At 41.9% G+C, this 26,855-nt stretch overlaps 1 protein-coding gene across 1 annotated transcript in view; it reads left to right on the forward strand.

Annotated features, from left to right (window-relative positions):
* The window catches only part of LOC126996804 (glucose dehydrogenase [FAD, quinone]-like), a 161,504-nt gene that overhangs the window by 83,692 nt on the left and 50,957 nt on the right, over nucleotides 1-26,855 (forward strand). Inside the window, exons 7-8 of the mRNA XM_050857666.1 lie at nucleotides 18,508-18,564; nucleotides 18,956-19,069. Of these exons, the coding sequence (XP_050713623.1) occupies nucleotides 18,508-18,564; nucleotides 18,956-19,069 (171 nt within the window). The remainder of the gene's footprint in view (nucleotides 1-18,507; nucleotides 18,565-18,955; nucleotides 19,070-26,855) is intronic.

The raw sequence follows: 26,855 nt of genomic DNA on the forward strand, positions 1-26,855 counted from the left end.
ATCATGCTTGCTCTCGTGCTATTAAAGATAGAGAGGCAGCTCACAAAAGGTACCAAGGCCTTCGCACTCCTGTTAACCATGATCTTATATTTCTGCCCAGAATCGTGCCAGATCTATTCTCCGACTTACCAAAAACTCCTTCATTAATAGAAAATGCCAAAACCTTGCTTTCTCTAATTCTTCCCGTGACTTCTGGTACCTAGCCAAAAATATCTCAAATTTCACTTCTTCTCTCCCTTCTCCCCTTAACACTGACGGCAGCACCGCCGTCTCATCTATCTCTAAGGCTGAACTCTACGCACAAACTTTCTGTAAGAACTCCACCTTGGACGATTCTGGACATATTTATCCTACTCAAACCCCATCTGACTTATTTATGCCTATTATTAAAATTCTTCATAATGATGTTTTCTATACCCTCTATGGCCTCAACTCTCAGAAGGCTTATAGACCTGACGGAGTGCCTCCTATTGTCCTTAAAAACTCTGCTTCCGTGTTGACACCCTGCCTGGTCAAACTCTTTCGTCTCTGCCTATCAACATTTACCTTTCCTTCCTGCTGGAAGTACGCCTTCGTACAACGTGTGCCTAATACGGGTGACCGTTCTAATCCTTCAAACTACCGCCCTGTAGCTTTACTTTCCTCTCTATCTAAAGCATTTGAATCAATCCTTAACCGGAAGATTCAAAAGCACCTTTCCACTTCTAACCTTCTATCTGATCGCCAGTATGGGTTCCGCAAGGGGCGTTCTACTGGCGATCTTCTTGCTCTCTTAACTGATTCTTGGTCATCCTCTCTTAGCCGTTTCGGTGAAACTTTCTTTGTTGCACTAGACATATCGAAAGCCTTCGGTAGAGTCTGGCACAAGTCTTCGCTGTCTAAACTGCCCTCTTTCGGATTCTATCCCTCTCTCTGTTCCTTTATCTCCAGTTTCCTTTCCGGCCGTTCTATCTCTGCGGTGGTTGACGGTCACTGTTCTTCCCCTAAACCAATCGACAGTGGTGTCCCACAGGTTCTTTGTCCTATCACCCACTCTTTTCCTGTTATTCATCAATGATCTTCTTTCCATAACTGTCCTATCCACTCATACGCCGACGACTCCACTCTGCATTATTCAACTTCTTTTAATAGAAGACCATCCCAACAGGTAGTACATGACTCCAGACTGGAGGCTGCAGAACACTTAACCTCAGACCTTGCTATTATTTCCAACTGGGGGAGAAGGAACCTTGTGTCCTTCAATGCCTCAAAAACTCAATTTCTCCACCTATCAACTCGACACAATCTTCCAAACACCTATCCCCTATTCTTCGACAACACTCAGCTGTTACCTTCTTTAACACTAAACATCCTCGGTCTATCCTTAACTCAAAATCTAAAGCGGAAACTTCATCTCCTCTCGCACTTAATCCGCTTCCTCGGGGTTGGGCGTTCTGTATCGTCTCCGCCAGTTCTTCTCCCCCCCACAGTTGCTATCCATATACAGGGGCCTAGTCCGCCCTCGTATGGAGTATGCATCTCACGTGTGGGGAGGCTCAACTCACACAGCTCTTCTGGACAGAGTGGAGTCTAAGGCTCTTCGTCTCATCAGCTCTCCTCCTCTTACTGATAGTCTTTTACCTTTTGAATTCCGTCGCGATGTTGCCTCTCTTTCTATCTTCTATCGATATTTTCAAGCTGACTGCTCTTCTGAACTCCCTAACTGCATGCCTCCCCCCCTCCTGTGGGCTCGCCTGACACGACTTTCTGATCAAGCTCATCCCTATACTGTCCAAGATTTAACCAGCATCTTCACTCTTTCATCCCTCACGCTGGTAAACTCTGGAACGATTTTCCCTCATCTGTATTTTCTCCTGCCTACGACTTGAACTCTTTCAAGAGGAGGGTATCAGGACACCTCTCCTCCCGAAATTGATTTCTCTTTTTGGCCACTCTACTCTATTTAGGAGCAGTAAGTAGCGGGCTTTTTTTTCATTATTTTCTTTTTACGTCCTTGCACTGCCTCCTCTGCTGTGAAAAATAAATACGTATATATATATATATATATATATATATATATATATATATATATATATATATATATATATATATATATATATATATATATATATATATATATATATATATATATATATATATATATATATATATATATATATATATATATATATATATATATATATATATATATATATATATATATATATATATATATATATATAACAATGGGGCATACGCATGCAGTGCCTCGCCCACCCTAAGACGCCTAGCCCGGGGGTCCCTCCGGTCGAGTCTCCATGCAGACCACCTTCCCAACCCGAGTAACTCCCGGCAGGATCTATCGACATGTTCAATCCACGAACTCCGTTGGCGTCCTGCACTCAGGATTGTCTATTACAGAGACAAGCCGATGACCAGGATCAGCTTCCGAATAACGTGCCACGTGCCCGTATAGCCGGAGTTGGCGTTGACAGACTATGCAGGTAATATTTGACGAATCAGTCTCACGGAGTAGTCGCCGGTTTGCCACAAAGTTATTCCAGCGATATCCCATGATTCTGCGTAGACACTGATTACCAAAGGCATCAATCCGCCTCTCCAAGTCCCCATTTCGTGTCCATGTCTCACACTCATAGAATAAGACTGGGAGCACAAGGGACTTGAAGATCCGGATCTTTGTCCTTCTGCACAGGTATCGACAACGTCCTTCTGCACGTGTTGAGCGAGTCCATAACACCGTAGATCTGACCAATCAGCCGTAAGACTTCATGGCCTGACTCACCGTTGTTATGTACTACGCTACCAAGATATGTGAAACTTTCTGAGATCTCGACATCCTCGCCACACGCATGAACAGACTGTACTGTTTCATCCAGCAAGCCTCCAAACAACTGTACCTTGGTCTTGGCCCAGGAGACCTGAGGTCTTAGAGGCTTCGCCTCCTCGTGCAGTGCCTCGAGAGCCATCACCAAATCCTCCAGCGACTCCGCCAGGATTACTGCATCATCAGAAAAAACAAGGTCAGCGACCCTGGTATTGCCAATGGATGCTCCGTAACGACTCTGGTCCACAACTCTGCCCAGTACCCAGGCCATACAAGTGTTGACAAGCGATGGGGCAAGGATACAACCCTGCCTCACTCCCGCATTCACGGGAAATAAGCTGGACAAGCCCTTCCCCCACACACACACTTAACAGCACTCTCAGTTCCAGAATACAGGCCAGTCAACAAACCAATAGTCCTTGCAGGAAACCCACGGAGTCGCAGAAAATCCCAAAGTGCCTCACGATGCACTGCATGAAACGCCATAGGCTTCAATCATCCTCTGTTGAAACACACGTCGGCGCTCCACCAGTACACGAAGCGCTAGGATACGGTCTGTTGTTGACTTACCGGGCGTGAACCCAGGCTGTTCAGGTCTCTGCAGCTTCAGCAGCTGGCTGAGAATTCGCATCAGCAATAGATGGGCAAGCACCTTGCCTGGCACACTGAGCAGTGTACTACCACGGTAGTTGTTGCAGTCTTGGCGGTCCCCTTTCCCTTTCCAGATAGGGACGACCAACCCCCTCTTCCAGTCAGGAGGAATGGTACCGGACTGCCATACGACAATCAAGACCGCATGCAACCCGCGGATCATGGCCTCACCTCCATCTTTGAGCAGCTCCGCACTGACGTTACAGGTGCCAGGTGCCTTCCCACCCCTCAATCTTGCCACAGCCTCTCTGACCTAAGCCAGAGAGGATGGGCAATTGGAAGCTGCCCACGTGGAGAGTCCACCATGTACAGCTGCTCAAAGTACTCAGCCCAACGTGCCCTCTGCCCATCCATGTCCGACACGAGGCAGCCGTCAGCTGTTCGGATAGCGCTCACCTGAGAGGAAGACTTGGAGCGGAGCTTCTTCAGGGTTCAGTAAGCAAGTCGAAGGTCATTCGCATTTAAGTGGTACTCGACTCCCTCAGCGAGACCCCTGACATACGTCTCCTTTTTTCTCCTCAGGAGAGCTCTAGTCCTACGTGACAGAGCCCTGTACATGGTCCCGATGCCCATCAAGTCTGGCAGCGCGACTCCCTTCAATATTTTCTAGCGGCTCCACCGAGGGAAAGCCACTCCTCGATCTCTTGCGCTCTATAATGCATTCTTTGGCAGCTTGCAGAGTCTCACGTTTAAAGGTATCCCACAGTTCTACATTGTCTTCCAGGTTGCTGAGCACATCAAACCGATTTGAGACTGTCACTGCATACTCTTTATCACGTGCCAGGTCCTTCAGCCTCTCGAGATGGAACACAGTAGTGTTGCATCTCGAAATTATTTTTGACCTGACATGCAGCTTGAGTGTAGCAACAAAAAGCCTATGGTTAGTTGCAAATAACTAAATAACTCAGCACTCCGGTAAACCCTGCAGTTCTGAAGGATCTTTCAACGAGTGCTTACGAGAATGTGGTCGATCTCCTTAGCTACCCCTCCGGCATCGCTATACCATGTCCAGCGGTGCAGCTCTGGTCTCTGGTACCAATTCTCAACCTTCTGGATTTTGAAAAATTCAGAGGAGAGACGAAGACCTCGAATGTTGCAGAAATTGATAAGAAAGAGGTTCGAGGAGTTATCAAGACACCTGTCAAGTCGGCAGCCAGAAGAGAAGTCCTCCCTGGGGGAATTTGTGCCCCCCCCCCCAGGCGGGGTCTCCGAGGCAGGGTGAAGGTGCGCCATTTTGAATTTTGAATTTTGGGAAAAGGTGTGTATGCTGTGTGAATGTAGTGTAGTGTGGATAGAGAGATGATCTCTCTTTAGAGAGCATGCTGAACTACCCTCTGGTGTTGATGAGACAATAGGGAAATGGTTAGTGAGGACATGGGAAGGGTCTTTGGAGGGTTTCAGTACCCTCCTCATTTCCCATATATACCTCACCGGGAGTGGCTTGCGCCAGTTTTGGTAGGTGTCTTCTTACCTTCTTCAGCCACACACATATATATATATATATATATATATATATATATATATATATATATATATATATATATATATATATATATATATATATATATATATATATATATATATATAAACAGACGTAGAACAGTCACCCTTTTGGGCCGGTTTACACAGACATGCAGACATGCATGGACTGCCAGCAGGACATGGAAACCTCGTTGTTATAATTTTCCTTTATTCCTTTGATGTGGCTTGGGACAAAGAATCCTCCATTTTGTATGCCGTACATGCCCCGCGTAGTCGTGAAACTATGTGGAAAAAAATGATGACATAATCAATTCACACATCCCAAACTTTCTAGCTCTTTGCACTCAAGCATAAGTCATATATTGTTGCATTCATAGCTGAAACTATTCTGAACACTCTTATACACAGTATGTGAACTCTACACAGCTTAACATTGTGTTATAACATAGAAATATTACCAAAAGATACTGACCACCAGTGCCACGGATTGAATCACCGCCCCATATCGCTGAATCCAGATTTCAGCTCCACTTATAAACGACAGACCCGCTGCCCGCATAACCCAAACAAACGAACGTCGGCGGCTGCGTGTAAGCGTTCTTAACGGCACCTATGTTGCCTTATAATAGCACCATACAAGTTTACCCTTATAGCACCATATAAATTTTATAGCATCATATAAATTCCTTACATATTAATACTTTACATAATAACAATGAGGTATCATGAGGAATATTGATACCACAGTTACACGGCTCCCCTAAATTATAGGACAATTTAACATATAACTACTTAAAACATTAATTATAACATGAGTATTACGCATACATGAAATATTGTTGACATTATCGTTGTATCTCCTGAGTACAAACATATAATTTAAGCTCCTCGGTAGGGGCACCCTGGTCTTCCTGAGTAGTACATTCTAACAAGAGAACAAGACTATAAACAGGCCTTTCAGCAATGTTCATTGCCTTCATTCTCTTCCCTGAGTTGTCAAAACATGACTCTGACATCATCACTTTCACTTTTCTCACAAGGCCATACTCACTTGGAAAACACTCAGTTATTCTGCCTTGCTTCCATTGGCTTCTAACTAGGTTGTAATCCTTAACAATAATAATATCATCCACCTTGAGGTTTCTTTGGGGTTTCTACCATTTATTTTTAAGCTGGAGAGACTGAAAAACTTCCCTTTTCCACCTTGACCATAACTCATTTGCAAGGAACTGTACCCTACGCCAACGTTTCCTGGAGAATAAGTCAACTCTTTCATATTTACCTGGAGAAGGTATCGCAGTCTTTGATTTCATAGTTAACGGAGTGTTGGATGTCAGTGGTTCTAAGCTAGTAGGAGAGGTAAGGTTATCCACAGTTAGAGGTCTACCATTTACAACTGTCTGTGCTTCTATCATGAATGTTCTAAGTGTTTCATCATTTAACTGAGGTCCATGTTGATCAAGTAGCACTGACAATATGCTTCTCACTGTTTTATTTGTCTCCACACCCCACCCATATGGCTAGCATGTGGTACATTCATCTTGAAATGAACCCAATCACAACTGTCCTTCAGTAATTCAGTTCTACGTAAGCTTGTTGGTGGTAGCGAGTGTTCTAAGTGCTAATCGGTTCACGGATAGAGAAAATCATATCCGCCAGGGTTACTTTATTGGACAAATATACAACGAGTCACTGAGACAAACACAACACAATGAAAAGGTGTTTGTGTGGGTATGCGTTTGTGTGAATGTTGTGAAGTGTGGGTGATATTTAAGTGTTGGTGTATGCGTGGAACAATTTGTAAAGATGGACAACAAAAGGACATAGACGGACAGTCAAAGGTAAACGAGTACAAGGAAAGTTAAACATTGAAGACGCTACATACACAGGGACAAGTAGGGACGATGAACATTAAACATGAAAACACTGATAATCTTAAGTCTGTGTTTACAGCGCCCCATTTTCTTATGTCACTGAGGGGAAGGAGCACGGAATTCGAGCGGTGACTGCAAGCTTCTCCTTATCCATTTTTCTCAAAGAGTTGGCTAACTAATTTTTTGCACCCAGAAAGTTTATTCCTTGATCTGATCTTAACTACCTTACTGGCCCTCTTCTTTCTATAAAGCGGCGGTAGGCACCGAGAAAGAAAGTACTGTCCAGAGTGTTTGCTGTCTCTAGATGGACTGCACGTGATACCATGCATGTGAAAAGAACCCCATATCTCTTTATCTCTTTACGTCCCTCTTTGATGTAGAAAGGACCAAACAAATAACTGCAGCATAAGTAAAGGGAGGGGAAGGTTCTAGCCTATCTTGTGGCAAGTTTGCCATCTTTTGACCTTGTGTGTCAATTCTAACTCTTCTGCACACTACATATTTTGAGACATGTCTAGCCACCAGAGATGAGCCCCCCAAAATCCAGTACCCAGATGCTCTAATTTCATTAAGTGTTATGCCCCTACCATAATGATGTACCTTTTTGTGGTAGTAGCAAATTAGTAGATCAGTAACATGGGAATCCTTAGGCAGGATTGCTGGATGTCTTGCTACTTGATGAGTAGATATTCTTATTCCTCCCCCAACTCTTACTATTCCATCTTTACTATGAAGGGACCAAGTTTGTACAACTTGCTTGTTTTCTTTACTGTTGTTTCTCTTCTATTTGTCTGTGGGGAAGACTCATGGTTTCCTGCACCCTTCAGCATCTTTATTTCATCATGGAAGGCATGAGCCTGAGCCTGCCTTATTATCTCATTTTCAGATTCTTTCAATTCTTGTACTGTCAGTGGAATGTATTATTGGTTTCTTCCTTTATATGTCCCATCTGCATCCTTCTTGTACACCCCTTGAAGTCTAAGGCACACTGCAATGGCTCTCCTCATACGGAACCAATCAGAGAAACAGTTTAGCTTCTCTAGTACATTAAATGGCTCATGTGTCTGTGTAGCACATGATGCAACTCTTTTTACTTCAGGATCATCAGCTTCCAATTCATGATGCTTTGATGGGTCATCATTCATCTCAAAGGGTTGCCACAAGAAGTGTGGCCCATTCCACCATTTGTCGTTGTTAATTAACTCTTCTACAGACTGCCCTCTGAAGGCATACTCTGCTGGGTGTGCTCTGTTTCCACATACTTCCAATGACTTGGTGAAGTTTGATCTCTTATCTGCTGGACTCTGTTGGCTGCATATACATGAAATCTTTTAGAATCATTGTTGATGTATCCCAGCACTACCTTACTGTCTGTCCAAAACACTTCCTGAATACCTTCATAGTTTAACTCCTTCTTTAAGACTGAACTGATTCTCACCGATACTACTGCTGCTGTGAGTTCCAATCTCAGCACAGTGATGGCTCGGAGGGGCGTCACTCTTGACTTTGCCGTGACAAGTGCACAGTGTATTTGATCAGCAGTGTTGATCAGTCTTAAGTAAGAGCACTGACCATATCCCTTTTGACTGGCATCAGAAAAATGGTGCAGGTCAACTTTCTTGATTTCACCAAATCCTTCATAGGCTTGTAACATCGTGGTATCTTTAAGTGCTATAATTTATGTAGGTCATCTCTCCATTGCTGCCACTGTGGCCTCACATACTATGGTATCTCCTCATCCCAACTTACTCCTTCACAGCATAACTTCTGATTATTCCTTTGCTAATGAGGATGAGAAGAGACACGAGGCCTAATGGATCATATATTGAACTCACAGTAGACAATATGCCCCTTTTTGTGAGTGGCTTTTCTTTGACTTGTATTCTGAACTAGAAAGTATCAGATTCTACACACCACTACACCCCAAGTGTTCTTTCTACAGGTAACATGTCTTTACATAGATCCAGGCTCTTGATGAGTTATTCATTTCTTTAGGAGCTATTGCTGCTAACACTTCCTTACTGTTTGACAGAAACTTATGGAGATTAAAACCTCCCATTTAACACAATGCCTTGCTTTCCATCAGCAGATCAATGGCATCCTTTGGTGTTGGTACTGATTTAAGTCCATCATCAACATAAAAATCCTTTCTGATGAAGTTTACTGCATCATATCCATACTGAGCCTCATAGTCATTTGCAGCTTGCTTAAGTGCAAAATTAGCAACACTCGGAGATCATGTTGCTCCAAACAAAGGGGCCGTCATCGTGTATTCAAGCATATTCTCACCTGGATCTCCACTATTTCACCACAGAAAGCGCAGCATATTTCTTTGTTCAGGATTCACCTTCACTTGGTGATACATTGCTTCTATGTCACATACAGGGGCTGTCATCTCTTGACAGAATATACATAGAACCCCAACCCGATTGTTAGTTAGGTCTGGGCCCTGCAACAGGTGACCATTTAAGGAATGACCTCTGTAGTTAGCACTGCAATCATACGTATACCACTCTTATCCTCCTTGGTTTCTTTGGGTGGTAAACACCATGGAGAGGTATATATCACACCTGACCATCTGCTCGTTGCAAATCCCTGGTTGGCACAGTTTCTGCATAGCCTTTGTCAATTAAGTCTTTCATGAATTTTTCGTAATTTTGGTGGTACTTTCTATCTCTCATAAGTTTTGCCTTTAACTTCATGAGCCTATGCAAGGCCATGTCCATGTTGTTTGAAAGCTTGATGTCATTATTCTTAAGTGGAAGAGGCAACTCATAATGCCCTTCTCTCTGCTGATTCACTCCTCTCTCATCCTTTTCAGGAATCTTTTGTCATCATAGGAAAAGGGAGTGTTGTCAGTTCCTTTATCATTAACATCAAGCTCAAACATGTCTGAGTAGGAACAACAAGGAAACTAACTTTTCTTTCTTCACTGATGACAACTTCTTGGGCTATAGTTCTATATGCTCTCGCTACATCATCTGAAACTTTCTTAGTTTCTTTAATTGCTTGGCCAACAACGCCCCATCCTAAGTGTGTTTTTAGTTCATAAGGATCATCTTCATCTCCCACAATAATCTCTTTGGGATTAATGGCTCTGATGCAGTTAGCTCTAATAACAAATGCCACTTCTACATTTGAATCATAAGGCATCAGTTTGTTAGAGATACTTGCTAAGAGTGGTCAGGTTTGAGCTGTTTGCATGGTATCTGAGCGTCTTTAGCAGGAATATCTTCCTTGGAATATGCAGGTGGAAGATTTATTTGCATGTGCTCACTGAATCCTCGAACAACAAGTCCACCGATTTTTGTGCAGGGGACTACCTGTTCCCCTGTTATTGTGGAGAGCATGTGCTCAGGAGTATGCAGTGACAGTCTCAAATCGGTTCGAAGTGCTTGGCACCCTGGAGGACCCTGTAGAGTTGTGGGATACCTTCAAACGTGAGACCCTGCAAGCTGCCAAGGAGTGCATTGGAGAGCGCCCGAGATAATTATAGGAGTGGCTTTGCCTCGGTGGAGACGCTGGAGAATATTGAGGAGAGTCGTGCTGCCAGACTTGCTGGGAAACGGGACCAATACAGGGCTCTGTCACGAAGGACTAGAACTCTCGCTGAGGAAGTCGAGGGCCATTTAAATGCGAATGACCTGCTTACCGAGCCCTGAAAAAGCTCCGCTCTAAGTCTCCCTCTCAGGTGAGCGCTATCCGAACAGCTGACGGCTGCCTCGTGTCGGACATGGATGGGCAGAGGGCTCGTTGGACTGAGTACTTTGAGCAGCGGACCCTCCACGTGGACAGCTTACAGTTGATGGGTTGCAGGTGGCGGATGCTGACCCACCCATTGACGAAAGCCCACCCTCTCTGGGCGATGTCAGAGAGGCTTGTGAACGTATTTTTAAGCATTATTTTTAAGGTGGTTAAGTGTTAAGTTTAAGGCGCAAACTGTTATCTCACTCGTCACAGGGCCGGTGTTACCGTGGCCTGCTTCACAAGCTGATTGTAGTAGGTGAGATAACACAATAGCCTTTACTTAAGTGAGGTGTGGCCGAGCGGTAGCCGTTTTTAAGTTCAATTTAGTTCACTTTAGTTCTCTCTCTCACAGGGACATTAAAAGGTGTGTGTTTTTTAGTATAAAAATGGTATTGACAATTTTACACAATAATTACGTGAGCGGTCACACGAAACGAGAGCCAGCCACACCACAGAGCGCGGACGGATGGTCACCGGCCGCCACACCCAACGCGCGAAGTGGCTGATCACCGCCCGCTGGTTGCTGCCCACGGTCTTCTTTTCTCTTTTCCGCGTTGCTCACTCTTTTTACTGGATCTTGATTCGTCCCGGAAGGATGTGGCTTCCGGTTGATGACTGCTGATGAAAGGCATCATTTGCTGATCCTTGCTGATCTGGCGTCAGCTCATCACAGCTTGTTGTTGTTAAACATCCTGTTGTGCGACACCGACCGGGTGTTGCAACATATACAGTCATACATTCATATGCACATGACGAGATATATATATATATATATATATATATATATATATATATATATATATATATATATATATATATATATATATATATATATATATATATATACTATAAACGCCTGCGCCAGAACAGGCTGGGCCGATCATCAGGCCCTACCTGGAAGAAGCCTTGGGCCGACTATCAGGCTCCACTAGGTAGATGCCTATCGGCGCAACAGGCAACGACGTAAAAAAAATATATATATATATATATATATATATATATATATATATATATATATATATATATATATATATATATATATATATATATATATATATATTACATCGCTCGATCCCTAAAAGTCGCGACCCCGTGACTTACCCCACCTTTACATTGCTGTGCCTACCCGTTTTACAGTCGCCCAAAGTGTACTAGCTAAGCGTGGTCTTGTTACAGTTGCTTTAAAGATTATCACACAAGTCAGAGCCCGCCAAACGATACAACATATTAACATAGTAACAAGAAATGGGTAATGTACATACAAGTCGAGGTAAACAGGGCTAGAGTCATGGTTGTGGAAGTTGAGTACTATTCGAGAAAACAAAATAATAGCGCGAAACATTAGTTACATGATACATCCTAGAAAAATAAATTGACTAAACTGTCATTAGGATACATGGTAATGAAGCTGTTTGGAATAGTAAAAAGAAAAAGGAACAATCCTTGAAGAAGATCTGCTACACACTGAACCTTCGAGTCACACCTTAACACAAAACTGTCGCAGAGAAACACTCATCCGTTGCGTGACAATTAACTGCCAGTGTCGTTACCCTCGGCACGCCTTCGAGACGGGAGGGGTATACAACAATAGATAAGGTTGTGTGAAAGGCGGTAATGTTATCCGTAGTCTCCTAATAGTTACAATGTGATAACAAGGACAAGTCTGGAGATCCTAAGAAGCATCGGCTGTCAGCACCATTGACTCCTGATACTCCGTTTTTCAGGTCTACAGTACTATAAAAGAAAATCCTGTCACCAAGTTGTGAAATCACTGTTGTAACAAATCTCACTGAAATATATAACTCCAGCATAATTGATTAAAGTAATTCCAGCATTAATAAACATCAAATTAAAAAGACAAATTTCCACCTATCCCTCGATCGTAACGAACGTGGATGACTGACATCTCTGACGCCAAAAATAATTCTCGTAACTCCATTTTGGGAGATTTCAATGTTCACCACCAGTTTTGGCTTTCATCCTCTTTCACTGACCAGCCTGGTGAACAAGCCTACAACTTTGCTCTCCTCAACGACCTAGAGCAATTGGTTCAGCACCCTACTCGTATTCCCGACCGTCTTGGAAACAGGCCCAACATTCTAGACCTCTTCCTTACCTCTAATCCTTCTGCTTACTATGTCAAACTGTTCTCTCCGTTGGGCTCCTCCGATCATAACCTTATTTATGTACCCTGTCCTAACGCTCCTGTACATCCTCTGGACCCACCGAGGAGGCGATGCTTCTGCCATTTTGCTTCAGCTCGGTGGGACGACCTGAGGATGTACTTTTCCGATTTCCCGTGGAATGATTACTGCTTCCAGGAGAGAGACCCCTCTGTGTGTGCTCTGCGCATCACAGAGGTGATTAATCTCTGGAATGGAGGCATACATTCCACGTACTCTCTACTCCTCATGCTAAAAAACTTGGTTTAATCACGCTCTTTCTCGTGCTGTCAAATAGAGAGGCATCTATACATTTCAGCCCGGAATCGTGCCAAATCTATTCTTCGACTTACCAAAACTTATTTTATAAATAGAAAATGACAACACCTTGCTTCTTCTAATTCTTCCCGTGATTTCTGGCATCTAGCCAAAAATATCTCCTCCAATTTCACTTCTTCCTCTTTCCCTCCTCTCCTTAACCCTGACGGCAGCACTGCCGTCTCATCTGTCTCTAAGGCTCAAACTTTCTGTAAGAACTCCACCTTGGACGATTCTGGGCATATTCCTCCTACTCATCCCCCCTCTGACTCCTTTATGCCTGTTATTAAGATTCTTCCTAATGATGTTTTCTATACCCTCTATGGCCTCAACTCTCAGAAGGCTTTTGGACCTGATGGAGTGCCTCCTATTGTCCTTAAAAACTGTGCTTCTGTGCTGACACCCTGCCTGGTCAAACTCTTTCGTCTCTGCCTACCAACATCTATCTTTCCTTCCTGCTGGAAGTATGCCTTTGTACAGCCTGTACCTAAGAAGGGTGACTGCTCCAATCCCTCAAACTACCACCCAATAGCTTTACTTTCATGTCTATCTAAAGCTTTTGAATCAATCCTTAACCGGAAGATTCAAAAGCACCTTTCCACTTCTAATCTTCTATCTGATCGCCAGTATGGATTCCGGAAGGGGCGTTCTACTGGCGAACTTCTTGCTCTCTTAACTGACTCTTGGTCATCCTCTCTTGGCAGTTTCGGTGAAACTTTCTCTGTTGCGCTAGACATATCGGAAGCCTTCGATAGAGTCTGGCACCAGTCTTCTTTCTAAACTGCCCTCTTTCAGTTCTATCCCTCTCTCTGTTCCTTTATCTCCAGTTTCCTTTCCGGCCGTTCTATCTCTGCGGTGGTAGACGGTCACTGCTCTTCCCCTAAACCTATCAACAGTGGCGTTCCACAGGGGTCTGTCCTATCACCCACTTTCTTCCTGTTATTCATCAATGATCTTCTTTCTATAACAACTGTCCTGTCCACTCGTACGCCGACGACTCCACTCTGCATTATTCAACTTCTTTCAATAGAAGACCATCACAACAGGAAGTACACGACTCAAAACTGGAGGCTGCAGAACGCTTAACCTCAGACCTTGCTATCATTTCCGATTGGGGCAGAAGGAACCTTGTGTCCTTCAATGCCTCAAAAACTCAATTTCTCCACCTATCAGTTCGACACAATCTTCCAAACACCTATCCCCTATTCTTCAACAACACTCAGCTGTCACCTTCTTCAACACTAAACATCCTCGGTCTATCCTTAACTCAAAATCTCAACTGGAAACTTCATATCTCCTCTCTCGCTCAATCAGCTTCCTCGAGGTTGGGCGTTCTGTATCGTCTCCGCCAGTTCTTCTCCCCCGTGCAGTTGCTATCCATATACAGGGGCCTTGTCCACCCTCGTATGGAGTATGCATCTCACGTGTGGGGGGGCTCCACCCACACAGCTCTTCTGGACAGAGTGGAGGCTAAGGCTCTTCGTCTCATCAGCTCTCCTCCTCCTACTGATAGTCTTCTACCTCTTAAATTCCGCCGCGATGTTGCCTCTCTTTTTATCTTCTATTGATATTTCCACGCTGACTGCTCTTCTGAACTTGCTAACTGCATGCCTCCCCCCCTCCCGCGGCCCCGCTGCACACGACTTTCTACTCATGCTCACCCCTATACTGTCCAAACCCCTTATGCAAGAGTTAACCAGCGTCTTCACTCTTTCATCCCTCACGCTGGTAAACTCTGGAACAATCTTCCTTCATCTGTATTTCCTCCTGCCTATGACTTGAACTCTTTCAAGAGGAAGGTATCAGGACACCTCTCCTCCCGAATCTGACCTTCTTTTGGCCACCTCTTCTGATTCTTTTATGGGAGCAGCGATTAGCGGGCTTTTTTTCTTTATTATTGTTTTTTTTTTGTGCCCTTGAGCTGCCTCTGTTTAAAAAAAAAAAAAAGAGGCAGACGTTGAGGTCGGCTAGTCGTCTTTTTATTTAATTAGTTTTTTTTTCCTCAGTCATTTTTTCCTTTTGTTGTGAAGCTACCACAGATAGCAAATTATTTTTGTAATTATGTACCTTTTTTTCTTTTTTTGGTTAAAGGTTCCTCACCTAAGATTGTACTATAATGGATCATGTGAGGACACATGCCGGTGGTGGCCGAGTGATATTATAGTGTATACTTATATAGGGTTATTTGAATGTTGCGCCCTGCGTGGTGCCCAGTGCTTTTGGCGGGGTAATCTGCTTTCCCGCGTCCCGCCACACACACTGAGCGTCCCGTCTCAGTGGGGATCAGACACTCGACTTAGGAGAGTACACCGCTTCACCTTCCCTCGCTCTTGTACCTAATAAATTTAAGAATAGGAACAGGACCTATTCTTTACAACCCACCAGTACAGGGTTGCACAGGACCATCCTAGTGACCCAAGTCACAGTCGTGGAACACAATTTTGGCCACCGTGACTCCTTCTTCCTTTGCTACCTGGGTTTTCCCAACTCACCCCACCTCCTCGTTGTCCTTCAAAGTAAAAGCATGAAGTCAAAGAGAAAGTCGTAAACACCTCAAGGGAAGAAGAGGAAGATGAAGAAAGTTAGAAAAATCCAGTAGAAGAAGAGAGTGGCGCATACGAGGTAGAAAATACTGAGCAGCAACCTGGCGACAATGAGTGGGGTGACGTACTATGATACCCTCACCCTCATGAGCGTAATATCCTTTTAAAATAGGAAGGGGCCAGGTGCCAAAAGCTCTAAATTGGTTGTTATTAGTATAAATATAAATTTTAGGTGCCTGGATTGCCGTTTCGTTCAGTAAATGTAGATCAGTATGAGGCAGTGGCTGAGTGATTAGCGTAGCGGCGCCGTGTCCAGGACGACGCGGGTTCGCGCCCCGCCCGGTGCCACAAGCTGAGATTTTTCATTCACCGCTGAGTGACCTAAGACTACACACATGCTGTCCAGTAGACCACCTATCAACTCAGACTCTAGAGTCTCTCTAAAGGAAAGGGTCATTAATGAGCTCCGCGGGGCAGCATGAGCCAAGCAAGATGGCACCCCTATAAACACTAGCCTGCGCCACAACGAACTGGGGCCCACCAGGCCCAACCAAGAAGGCCTACAGACGTCATAGGCGGAAACGTAAAAAAAAATAATAACCTTTAATTGCACATAACTTTTTTTCTCATTAGGTGTGAATATGTTTCATCATCTCTAAAACGGTTTGACTTATTTCCAATCTGATTACAGCATTTATCAGAAGAATGCAGTAGGCATTTTGGAAGCATGTTCATCGCTGCAAAATGCATGAAGCATTAATAACGAATAAAAATGTGGTAAAATTAAGGACACAAAAAAATAATCGCTAAAATACAATTTCACGGCAACAGCTGAAATCATGCTTCCAAATGTGAAGGAGTGATTGTGTTATCAAGTGGTGTTATCAAACTGACATCAGAATATATATAAGGAAGGAGAGATGGAAATAAAAAATTGATGATAATACATACATTTTATATATATATATATATATATATATATATATATATATATATATATATATATATATATATATATATATATATATATATATATATATGTATGAACAATAATTATCCCATTGTCTTCAAACTTGACGAAAAGCACTACTTAACTATGAAGCTTATGAGGTAAAAATAGCAGACAGGTAGAAGCCATAGTTCTTATTTCATTTAACGACCCAGTAAAGATTCGAATTTGTTTGCCTCCATAGATATCAACAACACCATATAATCGTGCTGAGCGTGTAGCACAGTGGGTTTGGCCAATCTGTTGAGTGACTTCTTGACAAGACCCACCGTTGTTATGTAATTTACTACCAAGATATGTGAAACTTTTGGTGACCTCAGTGTCCTCATCACAAGCATGAACAGACTGAACTGTCTCTTTCAGTCAGACTCCGATAAACTGAATCTTGACTTTGGCCCAGGAGATCTTGAGTCCCAAAGGTTTCGCCTCCTCAAGCTATCACCAGGACCTCCAGCGACTCTACGAGAAGTACAATATCATCAGCAAAAAATAAATAAATAAATACATAAATAAAAAAAAGGTCAGTGATCTTGATGTTGACGACAGACGCTCCGCATCGACTTTGATCAACAACTTTGCCTAGTACCCGATGAAAGTGATAGCGTTATGGATGGCGTGATGGATGGAGTGGTGGACGGAGAAGTGACGAGGCAAGGAGGTAGCCGTAAACGCCGCCCTCATAATTCATAGCTCTCTCAGTCCCAGGGTAAAGGCGAGTGAGCAGATCAAAAATTCTTCCATGAATCCCACGGACCCGTAGATGTCAATTGCTTTCTTGAGATCGACATATGCTGGGAGTAGCCCCTTCCGAAACTCAAGTCAGTGTTCCACAAGGATGCGAAACGGTAGGATCCGGTTAGTTATTGACTTCCCGGGCATTAACCCAGATTATTCAGATCTCTGAATAATGAAGGAGCAGCAATTGAGCGAGCACTTTGCCTGGAACACTGGGTATTGTAATACTATGGTATTGTCCGTCCACTTACCCTTTCTAGATGGGGGCAACCAACTCCTTTTCCAGTAAGCACCGCATGTAACCCATGGATCATGGCTTCACTCCTGGCTTTTAGCATCCTCGCGCTGATATTATGAGTCCCAGCCGCCTTTTCACCCTTCTCCTTCCTCATAACCTCTCTCACGTGTCAGCAGCCTTTCCACCCTTCAACTTTCTCACAGCCTCCCCCACCTTTCGTCTATTGGTGGATCAGCCGTTACCATCTGCATACCAGACGTAGGGATCTGTCTGTTTGGGGGATCTGCCGTATACGGCTGCCGAAAGTATATACTAATGACACCCGTGCCTATCCATATCGGAAAATATCTGCCGATATGCCGTTCGGATAGTAGTCGTCAGAGGTGTGGAATTGAAGCGGACTTTTACTGATCTTGCAAGGCAGACTAAGGTCATTTGCATTAAGACAACCCTTGACATCCTCAGCTAGACCTCTGACCTCCACAAGTGAGTTATAAAGCCATTTCGCTGCAATATCATACAATGGCAGTGTTTCTAGGTAGTTTAATGTACATATGTGAAGGAATAAAATAAATAATTAAAATATTATTTTATCGTGTCCTGAACCTTAGTGCCCCCTTGAAAGCGATAACGTGTCTTGCAATAGCGTGTTAATGATCTGATTTTTTTCAGACATGTAATAGAAAGGGATAAGGAAGGTCAAGGAGGGGTTATGAATGCTCTGCAGATGAACTATTACAAAACTCTTTACGAAATTTTGACTTTAAAAACTAATTTGTTCTACTTTTTTGATAATATGAAATATTGATATTGGTGGTACTAATGTTCTATATTAAGAGCCAGGCTCTAACACTTCCATTGTCGTTCTTTTTGTTTTGATTTTCCATAGGTACTGTAGATAGATCTTTTCTTTCTTTTTATCAGGTGCTTTTCGACGACCGGAAACGAGCTATTGGGGTCAAATTTGAGAAGAACGGAAAGGTAAGGAAGCATTTTTTATTCATCGGATATCTGCATGTCTGTCTTTCTACATATCAGTCTATCTGTCAATATTGCTTAGTGCTTCCCTAATTTTCATCAGTCTCTTGTCCTGCTTGTCTGTAGATTTTCCTATTACAGTTAAACATGCATATCTCTATATATGAATTTAATAATATACCAGTCACTCAATCAATATATTTGTCAGGTAGATAATCTGTCTATTCTGCTATCTCTGCTTATCTATTTATGTAAATATCTATCCATTTACTTTATTGTTACTGTTTGTCAACAAAAATAAAAATAAAAATCTGAAAAAATATTTTCATCACAAAAAAAAACTTTCTACATCTCAAGTGCACTTCTTTTTCCCTGACCAACCTCCGCGCTATAGACGCGAACAGTAATGGCACAGCGTGAGGTTATAGTGTCTGCAGGGGCTGTAGGTTCCCCGAAGCTGCTAATGCTTTCCGGTGTGGGGCCCGAGAAGCATCTGAGGCACCATAAGGTAAGGTGGTATGCGGAAGAAATGGTATATGATAAACAAATCATAAAAAAACTGCGTTAGAAAAATAGTAAATAAAAAAATATTGATTAAGATATAATCTGAAACGTCCGATAAATGACCATAATAAAAAAAAGAATATATATATATATATATATACATATATATATATATATATATATATATATATATATATATATATATATATATATATATATATATATATATATATATATATATATATATATATATATATATATATATATATATATATATATATATATATATATATATATATATATATATATATATATATATATATATATATATATATATATATATATATATATATATATATATATTATAAGGCGTTGTATGGAGGAAGGGTGTAAGGGACAAACTGTTTTTTTGCATGTGTGATATGCACTAAGAAAGGAAGGCTACACTTCCAAGGAAAAAGAAAATAGAATTTATAAGACAAAATAATGACCTTGTATTGCTTATAAATAGTGTCTTCATTTTATCAAATTTCACGTAATTTTATCCTCTCCATTCCTAGTAAAAAAGTGGCATGTGTAAAAAGTGTGATCCAAAGGTTGCCTGAATACTATCTACATCCGGCTATCTATCTCTCTATCTATATATCTATATCTACATCTATATCTACTTCTATCCACATATCTATCTATTTAACTATTTATCTATCTTCATATATATATATATATATATATATATATATATATATATATATATATATATATATATATATATATATATATATATATATATATAGGTTGGAAGAGGTAGGAAGACACCTACCAAAATGGGGGCAAGCGACTCCCGGTGAGGTATATATGGGAAATGAGGAGGGTGCTGAATCCCTCCAAAGACCCTTCCCATGTCCTCAATAACCGTTTCCCTATTGTCTCATCAACACTAGAGAGTAGTTCAGCATGCTCTCTAAAGACAGATCCTCTCTCTATGTACACTACACTACATTCACTAAACATACACACCTTTTCCCAAAATTCAAAATTCAAAATGGCGCTCCTTCACCCTGTCTCGGAGTCCCCGCCTTGGGGGGAACACAAATTCCCCCAAGGAGGACTCTCCTTCTGACTTGAGAGGTGTCTTGATAACTCCTCAAACCTCTTTCTTATCAATTTCTGCAACATTCACGGTCTTCGTTCAATTTTTCATTCTGTGGAACACGATCTCTCCTCCTCTTCCTCACCGAAACCCAGGTCTCTGAGGCTACTGACAGTAATCTCTACTCTGTTCCCTCCTACTATCTCTATCCTAAATTTCAATTCAAAGCTGGAAGTTGCGCCTACGTGCGCAACATCACTTGCTCTCGTGCCCACGACCTTGACTCTTCAGAATTTTCCACCATCTGGCTAAAACTGCATTGTCATTCTATTACTAAATACATCTGTGCTGTTTATCTCTCACCTAACTCTACTAAGTATGTAAAATTCTTTGTCTACTTGAACTCTTGACCTACTCTCCCTTCGCTGAAATCCCTCCGTCACTGACCAGCCTGGTGAACAAGTCTACATCTTTGGTCTCCTCAACGGTCTAGGACAGTTGGTTCAGCACCCTACACGTATTTCCGACCGCCTTGGAGACCGGCCCAACATACTAAACCTCTTCCTTACGTCTAACCCTTCTGCTTAATCTGTCAAACTGTTCCCTCCGTTGGGCTTCTCTAATCACAACCTTATTTCTGTATCCTGTCCTATCGCTCCTGTACATCCTCTGGACCAACCGAAGAGACGATGCTTCTGGCATTTTGCTTCAGCTCGGTGGAACGACCTGAGGATATACTTTTCCGATTTCCCGTGGAATGACTACTGCTTCCAGGATAGAGACCTCTATGTGTTCCTAGCGCATTACAGAGGTGATTGTCTCTGGAATGGAGGCATACATTCCACGTACTTTCTCTACTCCTCATGCTAAACAGCCTTGGTTTAATCATGCTTGTTCTCGTGCTGTCAAAGATAGAGAGGCAGCTCACAAAATGTACCAGAGCCTTCACACTCCAGCTAACCATGATCTTTATATTTCAGCCCGAAATCGTGCCAAATCTAATCTTCGACTTACCAAAACATCTTTCATGAATAAAAAATGTCCAAACCTTGCTTTTTCTAATTCTTCCCGTGACTTCTGGCACCTAGCAAAAAATATCTCCAATTTCATTTTTTTTTCATATTTCCCTCCTCTCCTTAACCCTGACGGCAGCACCGCCATCTCATCTATCTCTAAGGCTGAACTCTTCTCTCAACCTTTCTGTAACAACTACACTCTGGACGATTCTGGGCATATTCCTCCAACTCATCCCCCCTCTGACTCCTTTATGCCTGTTATTTAGATTTTTAAAAGTGATGTTTTCTATGCCCTCTCTGGCCTCAACTCTCAGAAGGCTTATGGACCTGATGAGGTACTTCCTATTGTACTTAAAAACTGTGCCTCCGTGCTGAGACCCTGCCTAGTCAAACTCTTTTGCATCTGTCTGTCAACATCTACCTTTCCTTCCTGCTGGAAGTATGCCTTCATACAGCCTGCGCCTAAGAAGGGTGACCGATTCAATCCCTCAATCTACCGCCCTAGAGCTTTACTTTCCTGCCTATCTAAAGCTTTTGAATCAATCCTTAACCGGAAGATTCAAAAGCACCTATCCACTACTGACCTTCTATCTGATCGCCAGTATGGATTCCGCAAGGGGCGTTCTACTGGCGATCTTCTTGCTCTCTTAACTGACTTTTGGTCATCTTCGCTCAGCCGTTTCGGTGAAACCGTTGCGCTAGACATATCGAAAGCTTTCGATAGAGTCTGGCACAAGTCTTTGCCCTCTTTCGGATTCTATCCCTCTCTCTGTTCCTTTATCTCCAGTTTCCTTTCCGGCCGTTCTATCTCTGCGGTGGTAAACGGTCACTGTTCTTCCCCTAAACATATCAACAGTGGTGTTCCACAGGGCTCTGTCCTATCACGCACTCTCTTCCTGTTATTCATCAATGATCTTCTTTCCATAACAAACTGTCCTGTCCACTCATACGCCGACGACTCCACTCTGCATTATTCAACTACTTTCAAAAGAAGGCCATCCCAAAAGGGAGTACACGACTCCAGACTGGAAGCTGCAGAAAGCTTAACCCCAGTCCTTGCTATCATTTCCGATTGGGGCAGAAGGAACTTTGTTTCCTTCAATGCCTCAAAAACTCAATTTCTCTACCTATCAACACTATACAATCTTCCAAACACCTATCCTCTATTCTTCGATAACACTCAGCTGTCACCTTCTTCAACACTAAATATCCTCGGTCTATCCTTAACTCAAAATCTCAACTAGAAACTTCAAATCTCCTCTCTCGCTAAAGCAGCTTCCTCGAGGTTTGGCGTTCTGTATCGTCTCCACCAGTTCTTCTCCCCCGCACAGTTGCTATCCATATACAGGGGCCTTGTCCGTCCTCGTATGGTGTATGCATCTCACGTGTGGGGGGGCTTCACTCACACAGCTCTTTTTGACAGAGTGGAGTCTAAGGCTCTCCGTCTCATTAGCTCTCCTCCTCTTACTGACAGCCTTCTACCTCTCAAATTCCACCGCTATGTTGCTTCTCTTTCTATCTTCTATCGATATTTTAATGTTGACTGCTCTTCTAAACTTGCTAACTGCATCCCTCCCCCCCCCTCCCGCGGCCCCGCTGCACACGACTTTCTACTCATGCTCATTTTTATACAGTCCAAACCCCTTATGCAAGAGTTAACCAGTATCTCCATTCTTTCATCCCCTTCACTGGTACACTCTGGAAGAGTTTTCTTTCGTCTGTATCTCCTTCTGCTTATGACACGGCCTATTTCAAGAAGAGTGTATCAAGACACCTCTCCACCCGAAATTGACCTCTCTTTTGGGTACTCTTTACTTTTTACTTTTGTGGGAGCGGCGAGTAGCGTTTTTTTTTTTATTCTTTTTGTAGCCCTTGAGCCGCATCCTTTGATGAAAAAAAAAACACATATATGCATATATATATATATATATATATATATATATATATATATATATATATATATATATATATATATATATATATATATATATGAATATATATATATATATATATATATATATATATATATATATATATATATATATATATATATATATATATATATATATATATATATATATATATATATATATATATATATATATAAAATAAAAACCCGCTACACGCTGCTCCACAAAGTAAAAGTAAAGAGTAGCCAAAATGAGGTCATATATATATATATATATATATATATATATATATATATATATATATATATATATATATATATATATATATATATATATGTGTGTGTGTGTGTGTGTGTGTGTGTGTGTGTGTATATATATATATATATATATATATATATATATATATATATATATATATATATATATATATATATATATATATATATATATATATATATATATATATATATATATATATATATATATATATATATATATATATATATATATATATATATATATATATATATATATATATATATATATATATATATATATATATCTATATATATCATCATTATCGTCCGTTTCCCTTTGTTTAGTGTCTGTGGCTCTCTCCATTCCACTCTGTCTTCTGCCTGATGCTCATGCAATCCCATCAATGCCAAGTCTTCCTGTCTACACCTTATCCACGTTCACCTAGGTGTACCAACTGGTGTCCTTCCTTCTACCTCCAATCACTCTAAAACTTTCAGCACTGTATGCAACCCTGCTCTCTTCACATGTCCATACCATCGGAGTCTTTCCCTTCTGAGTACTGTTTCCAGGTCCTCTACTCCACATCTGTTAGCTACATCTGCACTGGACATCCTATCTCAAAGATTATATACTATATGGATAGCTTACTGAAACGTCACCGATGACGTCATTTTGAGTTAAAGATAGACCGAGGATATTTAGTGTTGAAGAAGGTGACAGCTGAGTGTTATCGAAGAATAGAGGAAAGGTGTTTGGAAGAATGTGTAGAGTTGATAGGTAGAGAAATTGAGTTTTTGAGGCATTGAAGGACACAAAGCTCCTTCTGCCCCTATCGAAAATGATAGCACGGTCTGAGGTTCAGCGTTCTGCAGCTTCCAGTCTGGAGTCGTGTACTCCCTTTTGGGATGGCCTTCTTTTGAAAGAAGTTGAATAATGCAGAGTGGAGTCGTCGGCGTCTGAGTGGACAGGACAGTTTGTTATGGAAAGAAGCTCATTGATGAATAACAGGAAGAGAGTGGGTGACAGGACAGAGCCCTGTGGAACACAACTGTTGATAGGTTTAGGGGAAGAACAGTGACCGTTTACCACCGCAGAGGTAGAACGGCCGGAAAGGAAACCGGAGATAAAGGAACAGAGAGAGGGATAGAATCCGAAAGAGGGCAGTTTAGAAAGCAAAGACTTGTGCCAGACTGTATCGAAAGCTTTCGATATGTCTAGCGCAACTCAGAAGGTTTCACCGAAACGGCTAAGCGAGGATGACCAAAAGTCAGTTAAGAGAGCAAGAGGATCGCCAGTAGAACGCCCCTTGCGGAATCCATACTGGCGATCAGATAGAAGGTCAGTAGTGGATAGGTGCTTTTGAATCTTCCGTTTAAGGCATACAACGAGGTCAAAGTGTCATATTACTTCAATCGTCATGAATTTTTTATGGTTTGAGTGCAGTACTTTACTGATCATTCACCTACAATATCAAGATGATATCTTAAAAGAAGAAAAAATGAATAAACTTTTTATGTAAATTTACTACCCATTTAAAATGGGGTGAGTTTCTGTGTTTTTAATCCGATTTTAGTTTTCTTTATATGAAATTAAAGAATGAACATTCCTCTACTTCTCCAAGTTAGATAATCCATGGATTCGAAAAATAATAGTACTTATGAATTTTTTATTAATGTACTCATTTTCTACTATTTTTTAATGTTTCCATCCTTCTTGTGACCAACCAATACAATCTAGAAGGAAAATCTAACTACCGAATGTTGCTGTTTTACTACTCTATCCAAAACTGCAAACAAATTTAAGATCGGTTAAAAACTTTCAAATCTCAGGAATTTTGAAGTTAAGGCAATGCACTTTTGAGATACGGGCATTTAAAGTTACGTAAGTACATATTGATGTTCCTCGTCCATGAATGACCACACTGTGCCGAATATTGTTAGTACCAGGTATTGTAATGTTCCTGTCTTGCTATTTAGGTGATCTTGAGTCATGAACATGGCACCTGAACCCACTTCTTGTTGAAGTATTACTCACTCAAAGGTGAGGGTGTCAGGGAGCCACCGCCTCCCTCATTGTTGCCAGTTTTTGTTTGCATCACTTGGTGTTAGAAACTATCTGGCTCGTAGGATTTGCTTCCTTCCTTTTCTGTTTTAATCTTCTTTCTTGGTTATGATGATCTGTCAGAAGCTCTGTCTTTCCTTGTCTTGTATTCGTTTTCATATTTTTTTTGTTTTTGTTGTATGGTGAGATGGGCTCTTCTCTCTTGAAACTGAAGTAGAAGGCTGTGGTAATGGTGGTGTTGATGCAGAAGCATCAGGAACAGCAGTCGTGGCAGCAGGGAGCGAGTGAGAGGTGGTGGTGAGTAAGGCAGCAGCGGTGGGTGGTGGCGAGTCAAGCCTCGCTGCTCCATGTGGAACGCCTGTCTGTCTCTCTTCATTATCTACTCGACCATGGCGTGCCTTCTTCAAGCAGGCAATCCTCTTGACAATGACAGCCTTTCTTCTTGGCATTTGAACTGGATGAAGCCATCATCAGCAGCAATTTTGTCATAAGAGGAAAAAAAAGGCAGTATGGGGGTGACAAGGACGCGCACTGATGAATTCTAGTGAGAGCTACTGTCCCGCGCGCACAGGAGAAAGTATCAGACACCACCAGAAAGAAAACTATTCGTGTCTAAATACTACAGTGTTTTTCCTACAATTTTTTTTCTGAAGGTATCTTCTGCCTCACGTGACCTTGACTGAGCGCGCGGGGTAATTTAAACGGCGATTTAAATGCCCATTTAAACTCGGTCGGTAAAAATTCTGCCTGTAATGTTTTTTCTATGCCTTTAGGGAGATCATTGACGAAGTTTCTCATTTTCGATAATTTTTGCATTTTTCACCTGAGTCGTTTGCCTTAAGGATTGATTCAAAAGCTTTAGATAGGCAGGAAAGTAAAGCTATAGGGCGGTAGATTGAGGGCTTGAATCGGTCACCCTTCTTAGGCACAGGCTGTATGAAGGCATACTTCCAGCAGGAAGGAAAGGTAGATGTTGACAGACAGAGGCAAAAGAGTTTGACCAGGCAGGGTCTCAGCACGGAGGCACAGTTTTTAAGTACAATAGGAAGTACTTCATCAGGTCCATAAGCCTTCTGAGAGTTGAGGCCAGAGAGGGCATAGAAAACATCACTCTTAAAAATCTAAATAACAGGCATAAAGGAGTCAGAGGGGGGATGATTTGGAGGAATATGCCCAGAATCGTCCAGAGTGAAGTTATTACAGAAAGGTTGAGAGAAGAGTTCAGCCTTAGAGATAGATGAGATGGTGGTGCTGCCGTCAGGGTTAAGGAGAGGAGGGAAATATGAAAAAAGTGAAATTGGAGATATTTTTTGCTAGGTGCCAGAAGTCACGGGAAGAATTAAAAAAAGCAAGGTTTTGACATTTTTTTTTATTTATGAAAGATGTTTTGGTAAATCGAAGATTAGATTTGGCACGATTCCGGGCTGAAATATAAAGATCATGATTAGCTGAAGT

This window comes from Eriocheir sinensis, chromosome 11 (assembly GCF_024679095.1).
Source record: "Eriocheir sinensis breed Jianghai 21 chromosome 11, ASM2467909v1, whole genome shotgun sequence".
In the NCBI taxonomy this organism is placed as follows: Eukaryota; Metazoa; Arthropoda; class Malacostraca; order Decapoda; family Varunidae; genus Eriocheir; species Eriocheir sinensis.